The sequence below is a fragment of the Coregonus clupeaformis genome, chromosome 18 (assembly GCF_020615455.1).
Source record: "Coregonus clupeaformis isolate EN_2021a chromosome 18, ASM2061545v1, whole genome shotgun sequence".
NCBI lineage: Eukaryota > Metazoa > Chordata > Actinopteri > Salmoniformes > Salmonidae > Coregonus > Coregonus clupeaformis.
In genome coordinates this window covers 10,119,956-10,132,207 of record NC_059209.1, presented here as the reverse complement: position 1 = coordinate 10,132,207, position 12,252 = coordinate 10,119,956, and the positions used below count along the sequence as shown (strand labels likewise).

The 12,252-nt window shown below is 43.7% G+C and overlaps 1 protein-coding gene across 4 annotated transcripts in view; it reads left to right on the top strand.

The window, feature by feature from the left end:
- Positions 1-12,252, top strand: part of LOC121587497 (semaphorin-6A-like) — a 93,103-nt gene that overhangs the window by 37,456 nt on the left and 43,395 nt on the right. For all 4 annotated transcript variants that reach the window (XM_041904481.1, XM_041904483.1, XM_041904482.1 and 1 more), the window contains 2 exons: positions 4,303-4,439; positions 5,021-5,138. In XM_041904481.1, coding sequence (XP_041760415.1) covers positions 4,340-4,439; positions 5,021-5,138 — 218 coding nt within the window. In that variant the 5' untranslated portion in view covers positions 4,303-4,339. The remainder of the gene's footprint in view (positions 1-4,302; positions 4,440-5,020; positions 5,139-12,252) is intronic.

Here is a 12,252-nt window from a genome sequence, read left to right as displayed (position 1 = left end):
AACGGAAATATCACATTTACATAAGTATTCAGACCGTTTACTCAGTACTTTGTTGAAGCGCCTTTGGCAGCGATTACAGCATCGAGTCTTCTTGGGTATGACACTACAAGCTCGGCACACCTGTATTTGGGGAGTTTCTCCCATTCTTTTCTACAGATCCTCTCAAGCTCTGTCAGGTTGGATGGGGATCATTGCTGCACAGCTATTTTCAGGTCTCTCCAGAGATGTTCGATCGGGTTCCAGTCCGGGCTCTGGCTGGGCCACTCAAGGACATTCAGAGACATGTCCCGAAGCCACTCCTGCGTTTTCTTGGCTGTGTGCTTAGGGTCGTTGTCCTGTTGGAAGGTGAACCTTCGCCCCAGTCTGAGGTCCTGGGTGCTCTGGAGCAGGTTTTCATCAAGGATCTCTCTGTACTTTGCTCCGTTCATCTTTCCCTCGATCCTGACTAGTCTCCCAGTCCCTGCTGCTGAAAAACATCCCCACAGCATGGTGCTGCCACCACCATGCTTCACCGTAGGGATGGTGCCAGGTTTCCTCCAGAAGTGACGCTTGGCATTCAGACCAAAGAGTTCAATCTTGGTTTCATCAGACCAGAGAATCTTGTTTCTCATGGTCTGAGAGTCTTTAGGTGCCTTTTGGCAAACTCCAGGTGGGCTGTCATGTTCCTTTTACTGAGGATTGGCTCTACCATAAAGGCCTGATTGGTGGAGTGCTGCAGAGATGGTTGGCCTTCAGGAAGCGTACAATGACACCTTTGTTTTTAAGCCCTGGATTTCTAATCCCTTGATATTATTGTTGGATCTGATTTTAATAGCTAACATTTCGATGGCCATAATAAATGGATATGCCGATAGGGGACAACGTTGTTTTACTCCTCTTGACAGTTTAAAACTTTTTGAGAAATAGCCATTATTTACTATTTTACACCTAGGGTTACTATACATGATTTTAACCCATTTTATAAGAGATTCTCCAAAATTGAAATGCTCCAGGTATTTATATATATACTCCAGTCGTACTTTATCAAATGCCTTTTCAAAGTCTGCTATGAATAGACCACTGTGTTCTTGGGGACCTTTAATGCTGCAGACACTTTTAGGTACCCTTCCCCAGATTTGTGCCTCGACACAACCCTGTGTCGGGGCTCTACGGACAATTAATTCGACCTCATGGCTTGGTTTTTGCTCTGACATGCATTGTCAACTGTGGCACCTTATATAGACAGGTGTGTGCCTTTCCAAATCATGTCCAACCACAGGTGGACTCTAATCAAGTTGTAGAAACATCTCAAGGATGATCAAAGGAAACAGGATGCACTTGAGCTCAATTTCGAGTCTCATAGCAAAGGTATTTTTTTTTTTTTTTTTTTTACATTTGCACAAATTTCTAAAAACCTGTTTTCGCTTTGTCATTATGAGGTATTGTATGTAGATTGCTAAGGAATTGTTTTTATTTCATCCAGAAGAATAAGGCTGTAATGTAACAAAATGTGGAAAAAGTTAAGTGATCTGAAGACTTTCCGAAGGCACTGTAGGGTTACAGTAGGGTGTATAGTAGGGTGTCAAATGTGTATTCCGTTTATTATGCTCTACTAATCAAGCATTGATTGACTGAATAACCTGTGTAGATATCTAAAAGAGCAGTTTGGGGAAATTGGATGATCATACTACAAAACTTTATTTGCCCCATCATTAGAAATCAGTGGATACTTCTCACCCTGGGTGGGGCTGTTCAGTCCAGAAGCCTCTCTCTCTCTTCTCTACTCTACTCAGTGCTGGGTGTTGTTAGTGGGTGTGTTCACACCGCTGTGTACGGCCCATGTCTGGTCCTGCCAGACTGATGTCAGGGCTATTCCCACACTGCGGGAGCTGCAGAGGCTGGTGTAAATGACCTAACTGTCAGTCAGCCACCGCTGAGCTGTTTTATCTGTTGGACTCTCATTGGGGCTTCAACCACTCCTATGAAGACTACTGCACATCTGTAAGTATTTAATGAAATCCCAGCCTCCTCCTTGCCCATTAGACAACTTAATGGGTAGTGTAGGGTATGCTGATGATGAATGAGTAGGTGTTTAATGATAGACATGCCACACCTCAGGACTCTGAACAAGATGAACATGCGCAGATGAACCTTGTAGATGAAATACATGTCTGTTATTGTGTATGGTCGCCACATGTCCCTAGCTAACGTGTTGATGCAACAGCAAAGATAATATTGTTATGCTGGTAATGTGTTTATGGAGGACGTTACAGGTGTTTGGGACTGTGGGCCTAAACCTGGATAGGCTGTGTTTTACTCACAGTGGAGCGGTAGTTATTCCTAGCTGTGGCTAGAGCGTGGGGCCATTTCTTCACTCTGAGAGGGTTCTCTTGTTGTTTACAACCTGCTGCTGGCTCTCTGCCAGTATTGGTCTTGATTAGCCCGCCTTTATGTTCCACAAACACAAGAGACACTTTATAATTTAAAGTGTGGGAGCCGATAGGTGTATAGGGTGTAAGCTTTCAGAATGTCCACCTGTATTAGTACTTACAGTAAGAAAAATACCGGACGCCTCTGTGCTTTGTTTGTGGTCATTTTTCAGCCGGGATTTTGAAGGATTCCACACTTCAACCCCCACATTTGGTTTGGAGGCAAAATTATAATTCACTCTGAAAGTTTGCACGTGTAATCATTAATCTCTGTCAGTAGTCAGAGGCGGAGAGATATCGTAAAAAGAGCATTTGACACCAGGTTTGAACAGACTGAAACAATTTAGTTGCCACAGTGACTGTAATTGAACAAAGACCACATTTCCCTGGGTTTAGTCATGTGTGTCGGAAGGTAATGAATGGGCTTTGAAGATCACGCTGTAGTTAAATAATTTTGTGCTCAATTTATTTTCGACTATTATATGATGCCCTGTTGGATGGTTTTAGTAACATTTGTTTTATTTTATTATTACGCCTCAATGATTTTGATGTGATGAAGAGATCGGTTGTGATTTGAGTTCCTTTGTCCTGTTACATGATTTATGACAACTGAGATTAACTATCAAACATTAATTTGTCAGAAAGAACTGTCTGCAATGCCGCATTGTGCCCAGTAGTGTCTAAATTATAAATTATAAAGCTGTATTTTGGATCAGCTCCCATGCATCATTTCGTGGTATAGTATTGAGTTAGCAATTCTGTGTTACTTTTCTATGTTTGTTGGCTCTCCCGACTCCTTAGCTCCAATTGTCATTAACAATAGACAGTCCCACAGGAACACTGGCGTGTCTCCTGCCCCATCCTGCTCATCAATCAATTATTACTTGACTTCCTGGTCAAGGTTCATGAAACAAAACAGCCCCCATAGTGGTATATGTGCAGAATCTCATATTGGTTTGAAAAATGAAAATGCACAGGGCTAACAGAGATTCTGAGGGCTTATACCAAGGACTTCTGTCTTGTTGTGCCAGCATGTCTATAAAGTAGGTGAGGTGAGGGAAAAAATAGCCTTAGTGAGATCTAAATTCAAAGACCAAGGTCATTCCCTGGGTTTTATTTGTATTCTCCTCACTGTTAAAGTGAATCTCCCAGTGAATAATGTTTTCACTCTCTTTCTAAATGAGATTCACAGGAGCATGGAGAGAAAAAAAAACTTTCCCTCACTCTCTCTCTCTCTTTCCCTCTTTTTCTCCTCCAACAGACAATACAGAGCCAGTGAACAAATGTGCTGGGGACAAACAACTTTTAGCATACCCCCTCCCCCCAAAAAATCTACCGTTTGGCCCAGGATAAAAGGTCTCTGAATTGAATGCTTATACTTGATTAGATTAAGGCTGCAGTAATTGTCAGGGATGATTTATAGAGGTAATTTGTTGCCACAACACACAATACATGTCGGGGAGAATGGAAACATCAGCATGGTCACGGGCTGATGTAAATCCAGTCAGCAATCAGGGGCCAACTCTTAGATGCTGATAATTATGTTTAAAAAATTGTGCTGCCCTATTAACTCTTCCCAGACACCAGGATCCAATCATGGAAACTCATTAATTCAGCATATTGGCCAAGATGCAGTCCAGTACAACTACCACTCCTGATGCTGCTCAGTTAATCACAACAGGTCTACTTCAATAAGACCCGGCCTGCCATCGATCTATGAAGCATATTACCCTGCTAATCCAATTGTTGTTTGTTTGCTTGCAATGCAGCTCTCTTGATATATATATCTCTGACAGATTGCATCGGCTATGAAAAATAGAAACAGCTAATTCAGATGGACTTTATTTGTTTAATTCTTATTTCTTCTTCTCTGTTTTCTCTTTGCCGGCTAAAGTAAAGAAGTTATCGAGGAAGGAACCAGCAGTGCTACAATGAGGTCTGAGGCCTTGTTGCTGTATTTCACGCTACTGCAGATTGCCAGGGCTGGCTTCCCAGAAGATTCCGAGCCAATCAGTATTTCACATGGCAACTGTGAGTACCCCAAGCTTTTTCCAACTCCCCCCAAACACCCTGCTATCCAACCACCACCCCCCTCTACCCTCTCCCCCTCCCCTTCCCTCTGAGTGCTTTTGGAAGGTAGAATGTAATTTGGTGCCCAGGGAAAAAATAAATAAAATGAGTTAAAGCAGCATTTGAAATGGAGCCCACCCTACATCAAAGGATAATCCTGTATTTTCCTGTTGGGGCTTTCATGCAGTGTGTGATAGTGTAAATACCAGATGAGGCTAAGATGTCCCCTGTAGCTCAATTGGTAGAGCATGGCACTTGCAACGCCAGGGTTGTGAGTTCGTTTCCCACGGGGGGCCAGTATGAAAATGTATGCACTCACTAACTGTAAGTTGCTCTGGATAAGAGTGTCTGCTAAATGACTAAAATGTAAGATAGGTTTATTGTGCTGTCTCTCTGTTTCAGTAGACCCTATATTCCTCCCAGCCATGCAGTGTTGGAGCAACCTCAGAAAGACCTTTCTATCAGGCTTTTTAAAAACATATTGCCTTGCTGGTGGGGGGGTTGCTTCTGATATTTATTGTTTTTGTTCCCCCTCCTCACAGATACAAATCAGTATCCGGCTTTCGTTGGACACAAACCTGGAAGAAATAATACACAACGGCACAAACTGGACATCCAGCTGATCATAATAATGAACCGAACGTTGTATATCGCTGCCAGGTCAGTTCCTGCCCTTTTTCTCGCAGGCCACTAGCTCTCATATCAGTTCCAGTTTTGGATTTTCCCCACAAAGTAATATCAAATGAGATTACAATGAATTGTGAATTTGTGATGCTATTTTAATCCAATAATGTGAGGCCGTTCCTTGTGGAATTGTACTATATGTGAATGTTATTTTGATTATTTTTTTTTGGGGGGGGGCAGGGTCAAGTTACATATTAATAATAATACTAATGTTGTACATCCCATTTCTGTTTAAGTGTATACACACACAAAGAAATTGTATAAAAGATCAAAACAAAACAAAGTATATCAGTTCAATTCAATTAAAATCAACTAGATTCAAATCCACTGAATACAATTCGATTGATTTAATGTAAATCAATAAATTATGTCAAAGAGACTTAAAAGAAGACACTGACTTAGCCAGACTGATATCTTGCAGCAGACAGAGGTGCACAGTATATATATATATATTATCTTTTAAGTATGATACTGTTTGTGGCTTTGTATTAATCTGACTATTATAGCCTCTCAGTCTTGTTGTAAAAGTTATTCCAAGCACCTCAAAGAACTTTCTTGCAACCTTGTTATAAATAAAGGGTCTAGACTGAAACTGAGGTTGTCTGACGGAGATGCCAGAGTCATCAATAGTATTCTCCATGGGGAAGGATATTGATTTCATTTCATTGTGTATCATTATTTTTCTGAAACTCAAAAGTACTAGCTTGGCTGGACAGTGATTTAAAAAAAATAATAGACCTTACATGTTACAATGTGAACAAAGCCACAGCATTCTCCACTACATTGGGGGATACAGATGATGCAGATCCGTGTCTTCTTTTGTATTGGCCTAATTACATAGTAGCTTGATTGGATGCTGTTGAAAGCAACAATGGGTTGCTTTGTTTTCTGAGAGCGCAACAAAATAAGTGGCCATTGAAGCCTGGTTCCTAAGTAGCAGGCCTGTTTAACACGAATGTGGTCATTAGGAGGTGTTGGGCGCTTTGGAGTCCTAGCCTTTGGTCTGACTGCTGCCTCCCACCTACTCCACACCAGGCCTGGGGGAAATGAGAAAGGGAGGGTTTTATTAGTGGGGGGTGGTGTGAGGACAACAAGGTGTGTTTCTCACTAGCATATTAAAGGAGACAGGAATTCCGACGGACACATGGCGAGGGGGAATGTGACCATGGGATTGTTGGAATTGCTGTCGTTGAGTAGATAGATTTTAACTGGGAGAAATGTTTGAATCGATAGGATGATGTCACCAAAGCAAAGTGGACACCGAGATTGCTGAGCACAAATGGATATTGATACATACAACTAGATGACCAACAGTATAAAGCAAATAGTTGGATGGTCATTGCAAAAACAGAATTCAGAGTAAGTCAACAGGCCAACCGTACAAACAATACAATGAAAACTTTTGCCTAATCAGACCTCAGTAGAGGCCAATAAGCTGCCTTTACACAGGCAGAACAATTCTGATTATTTTTCCACTAATTGGTCTTTTGACCAATCAGATCAGCTCTTTTGCCAATATTTGGGCAAAAGTTCAGAATTGGGCTGCCTATGTAAAGGCAGCCTTATAGTCATAACCCAGTGAAATGTGTCTGTTTTGAGGATAGTTGTGGGCCAGTGTTGAGGGCCCAGTGTTGAGGGCCCAATGTTGAGGGCCCAGTGTTGTGGGACCAGTGTTGAAGGCCCAATGCTGTGGGTCCAGTGTTATGGCCATGATGCCATGCCTGAAGACCAAATAATCTCAGTGTGCAGCCTGTAGCTGGTCAGTGGAAACGGTGTCCAAATCCAAACTCTGTTTCAGGCCATTTTGTGAATGGTATAAATCCTTTTGGCTCTTGTTTTACGCTAGCAATAACACCACAAGCTCTTTTAGCAGCAGGACATGCAAACATATCCACTGCCAAAATTGTAAATAGACAAAAGTGGCTTAATCTGGAGAAAAAACCCGTAATCTTTGGCAATGCTGGAGCTCCAACATATGCTGTAATTGCCGTTATTTGGTCTTTGTGGGAGTAGTTTTAAACAGGTATCTTGATTAGGTCATTCTCTTTAGTCATTTGTGGCTTCTAATATGTTAATTATTCCACAAAGCTTGAATATTTTATGTTAATTATGCATTCAGTTCATGTCTGTTGTGGATTGGTTTGATATTCTGTACATTTTTCTCAAATCTTTTTTAGTAAAGACATTATCCACATTACATTTACATACATTTTCGTCATTTAGCAGACGCTCTTATCCAGAGCGACTTACAAATTGGTGCATTCACCTTATGATAGCTAGTGGGACAACCACTTTACAATAAAACATTTTTTTTGGGGGGGTGGGGTAAGGGGGGGTAGAAGGATTACTTGATCCTATCCCAGGTATTCCTTAAAGAGGTGGGGTTTCAAGTGTCTCCGGAAGGTGGTGAGTGACTCTGCTGTCCTGGCGTCGTGAGGAAGCTTGTTCCACCATTGGGGTGCCAGAGCAGCGAACAGTTTTGACTGGGCTGAGCGGGAACTGTGCTTCCGCAGAGGTAGGGGGGCCAGCAGGCCAGAGGTGGATGAACGCAATGCCCTCGTTTGGGTGTAGGGACTGATCAGAGCCTGAAGGTACGGAGGTGCCGTTCCCCTCACAGCTCCGTAGGCAAGCACCATGGTCTTGTAGCAGATGCGAGCTTCAACTGGAAGCCAGTGGAGTGTGCGGAGGAGTGGGGTGACGTGAGGGAACTTGGGAAGGTTGAACACCAGACGGGCTGCTGCGTTCTGGATGAGTTGTAGGGGTTTGCCAGGATATGACACTTTTATCTCCTAAGAGTCAGTCATTTTCTTTGACTAGCTGTTGAGTAATTCTCAGTCTAATAACTTAGTGGGAAGAAACCAAATCATTTTATTTTAAGTAATATCTGTTTAGTCTATTGAGTCATAGGCCTATCTAGTCATTCTCATGGTGATGAACAATGACATTATGAGATAGCTGTAATATTCTTTAGGTTTGTCTGCTTTACTTTACCATATTTCCAAGCTAAAGAATGCATACATCAATGTTGTCATGAATTCTAATAAGGGAATTAATGTCACCACCCAGTGAGCACAAGACGTTGAAAATACATGTCTTTTCAACCAAAAATATTTATGTTCATAGGGCTCATAGGGCAGTCTGGCTCCTTCTGTGCACTGCCCATACTCAGCCTGGCAGGGGTTGTCAGAGGCCTGCTCCCTGCTGTATGTTGAGTGTGTTCTTGTGGTGCTGCTGTGTGTGGGCGTGTGTTTGCTAGGCCTGTCCAGGGCCGACTCTGTGATCAGAGGTAGAGCAGACACTGAGGCTTAGCCCGGACTTAAGCTCTGTCCTGGTGTCTGCCCGCAGGGACGATCAACCGGCCACTGCCAGCCTGCCAATAGGTAGCAGCCAGCGGGTCCCCCAAGGCCCAGGTCACTCCGCATGCAGGGCATAGTCGCCATTCCCTGCCCTCGACTCCCGCTAACCATGGCAACGGCACCCACCCTCTGTTTACACCCCTCAATAAGGGTGGGAATGGGAAAGTCTGCCATTAGGAGAGCTGCCCGCGTGCATGTGAACGTGCCTCCCCGGTCCTCCTGAAAACCCTGAGTCTCTTTGGGCCTGCCCACTGGAGGCGCATGGGTCTCAATTATTCTAGTCACCATCAAATCCTGTTAAAGCCCGTTAATGACGCGGATTACACTTCCTCTGCCTCTCAGAACCAGGCAGTAATTTTGCCCACTGCAGTGTTCTGCCTGTACAAAATGTAAATAAGACAGCCAGAAAATACTCAGTGAGGCTCCTCTTTAAGCCACTCCTCTGTGTGCCCATTTAGCTTCTATACCCTCACATACACAGCAAAACAATGTACAATGCCCCCTACCACACATGATCTAGTTATGAAGAGGGTGGAATATGGGGGGGGTTCCATTTGGAGCCGATAGGTGTGGGATGCATACTAATTATGGCCCCTTTTCTGCCGTCCGAGCGCGAGATTGTTTCACAAAGGGCCACCAGATGGACCGCACTGGCCTGCAGTTCCCCCAGAAGAAATGGGGTGTTATGAAAACGACATTCCCTAGCACAAAGCCCCTCTGTTCTCATGGTTGGATGTCCAAGTCCTCCTCTTTCCCCCTCGACCCACCAAAGTGCACTTTCAACTTCCATGTTTAGAGCTGTGAGGATATTTACATACCTTCTATCCAACTCACATTCTTACGTCCTTAATTTCGGGAAGTACAGAGCCCACTCCACAGTGATTCATTTCACATTAAAAACCGGGTGGTTCGAGCCCTGAATTCTGATTGGCTGAAAGCGTGGTACTGTATATAAGACCGTATATCATGGGTGTGACAAACAATGGCTATTTAGTGATCTAATTACATTGGTAACCAGTTTATAATAGCAATAAGGCACCTCAGGGGTTTGTGGTACAGTGGGGAGAACAAGTATTTGATACACTGCCGATTTTGCAGGTTTTCCTACTTACAAAGCATGTAGAGGTCTGTAATTTTTATCATAGGTACACTTCAACTGTGAGAGACGGAATCTAAAACAAAAATCCAGAAAATCACATTGTATGATTTTTAAGTTATTAATTTGCAATTTATTGCATGACATAAGTATTTGATACATCAGAAAAGCAGAACTTAATATTTGGTACAGAAACCTTTGTTTGCAATTACAGAGATCATACGTTTCCTGTAGGTCTTGACCAGGTTTGCACACACTGCAGCAGGGATTTTGGCCCACTCCTCCATACAGACCTTCTCCAGATCCTTCAGGTTTTGGGGCTGTCGCTGGGCAATACGGACTTTCAGCTCCCTCCAAAGATTTTCTATTGGGTTCAGGTCTGGAGACTGACTAGGCCACTCCAGGACCTTGAGATGCTTCTTACGGAGCCACTCCTTAGTTGCTCTGGCTGTGTGTTTCGGTCGTTGTCATGCTGGAAGACCCAGCCACGACTCCATCTTCAATGCTCTTACTGAGGGAAGGAGGTTGTTGGCCAAGATCTCGCGATACATGGCCCCATCCATCCTCCCCTCAATACGGTGCAGTCGTCCTGTCCCCTTTGCAGAAAAGCATCCCCAAAGAATGATGTTTCCACCTCCATGCTTCACGGTTGGGATGGTGTTCTTGGGGTTGTACTCATCCTTCTTCTTCCTCCAAACACGGCGAGTGGAGTTTAGACCAAAAAGCTATATTTTTGTCTCATCAGACCACATGACCTTCTCCCATTCCTCCTCTGGATCATCCAGATGGTCATTGGCAAACTTCAGACGGGCCTGGACATGCGCTGGCTTGAGCAGGGGGACCTTGCCTGCGCTGCAGGATTTTTATCCATGGCGGCGTAGTGTGTTACTAATGGTTTTCTTTGAGACTGTGGTCCCAGCTCTCTTCAGGTCATTGACCAGGTCCTGCCGTGTAGTTCTGGGCTGATCCCTCACCTTCCTCATCATCATTGATGCCCCACGAGGTGAGATCTTGCATGGAGCCCCAGACCGAGGGTGATTGACCGTCATCTTGAACTTCTTCCATTTTCTAATAATTGCACCAACAGTTGTTGCCTTCTCACCAAGCTGCTTGCCTATTGTCCTGTAGCCCATCCCAGCCTTGTGCAGGTCTATAATTTTATCCCTGATGTCCTTACACAGCTCTCTGGTCTTGGCCATTGTGGAGAGGTTGGAGTCTGTTTGATTGAGTGTGTGGACAGGTGTCTTTTATACAGGTAACGAGTTCAAACAGGTTCAGTTAATACAGGTAATGAGTGGAGAACAGCAGGGCTTCTTAAAGAAAAACTAACAGGTCTGTGAGAGCCGGAATTCTTACTGGTTGGTAGGTGATCAAATACTTATGTCATGCAATAAAATGCAAATTAATTACAGAAAAATCATACAATGTGATTTTCTGGATTTTTGTTTTAGATTCCGTCTCTCACAGTTGAAGTGTACCTATGATTAAAATTACAGACCTCTACATGCTTTGTAAGTAGGAAAACCTGCAAAATAGGCAGTGTATCAAATACTTGTTCTCCCCACTGTATATGGCCAATATACCACTGCTAAAATACTGTACTATGGAAATGTACAAGATGTATTTTAGAAGTTACACTACCACATTGAATGGAGATGAGAGTCGGTCTGGCCTGCTGTATATTTAAGAGCTCTACCATATATTTTAGTGGCCAGCAGGAAACTAATGGGGACTTGCTCTGACATGAGCCCAGGTGCAGACAGTGACTGCTGGTGTTGACACAGAGACAGCTCCAGCATTGTCCTGCCAGGATGTTTGCATGACGCATGACTTGGCTCTGTCTTATCTCTGCTGGAGCTCTGCTCTGATTTGACTCTGCTGGAATCACTAGGCTCTGAAACACTGGCCACATCAACAGGAGGGAGCAAATTATTGGAAATATGGACTTTTTGGAACAATGTCTCCAATTTTTATCAATTAGGCAAAGCATATGGAGGAGAGAGAATCCAGAGAATCTTAATGAAGAACGTTTTGAGGAGGATGTCTGTGGCCCGAGCTTGAATCAAATTTTTGTCGCAGCTGTGCAGTGCAATTATTTGCCATAGCAGATAAGAGTGAACTTTCTCCCAGAAAGAAGATACACTATATATACAAAAGTATGTGGACACCCCTTCAAATTAGTGGATTTAGCTATTTCAGCCACACTCGTTGCTGACAGGTGTATAAAATCGAGCACACAGCCATGCAATCTCCATAGCAAACATTGGCAGTCGAATGGCCTTACTGAAGAGCTCAATGACTTTCAAGTGGCACCGTCATAGGATGCCACCTTTCCAACAAGTCAGTTTGTCAAATTTCTGCCCTGCTAGAGCTGCCCTGGTCAACTGTAAGTGCTGTTATTGTGAAGTGGAAACGTCTAGGAGCAACAACGGCTCAGCTGAGAAGTGGTAAGCCACACAAGCTCACAGAACGGGACCGCCGAGTGCTGAAGCGCTTAGCGTGTAAAAATCGTCTGTCCTCGGTTGCAACACTCACTACCAAGTTCCAAACTGCCTCTGGAAGCAACGTCAGCACAAGAACTGGAGCTTCATGAAATGGGTTTCCATGGCCGAGCAGCCGCACACAAGCCTAAGATCAC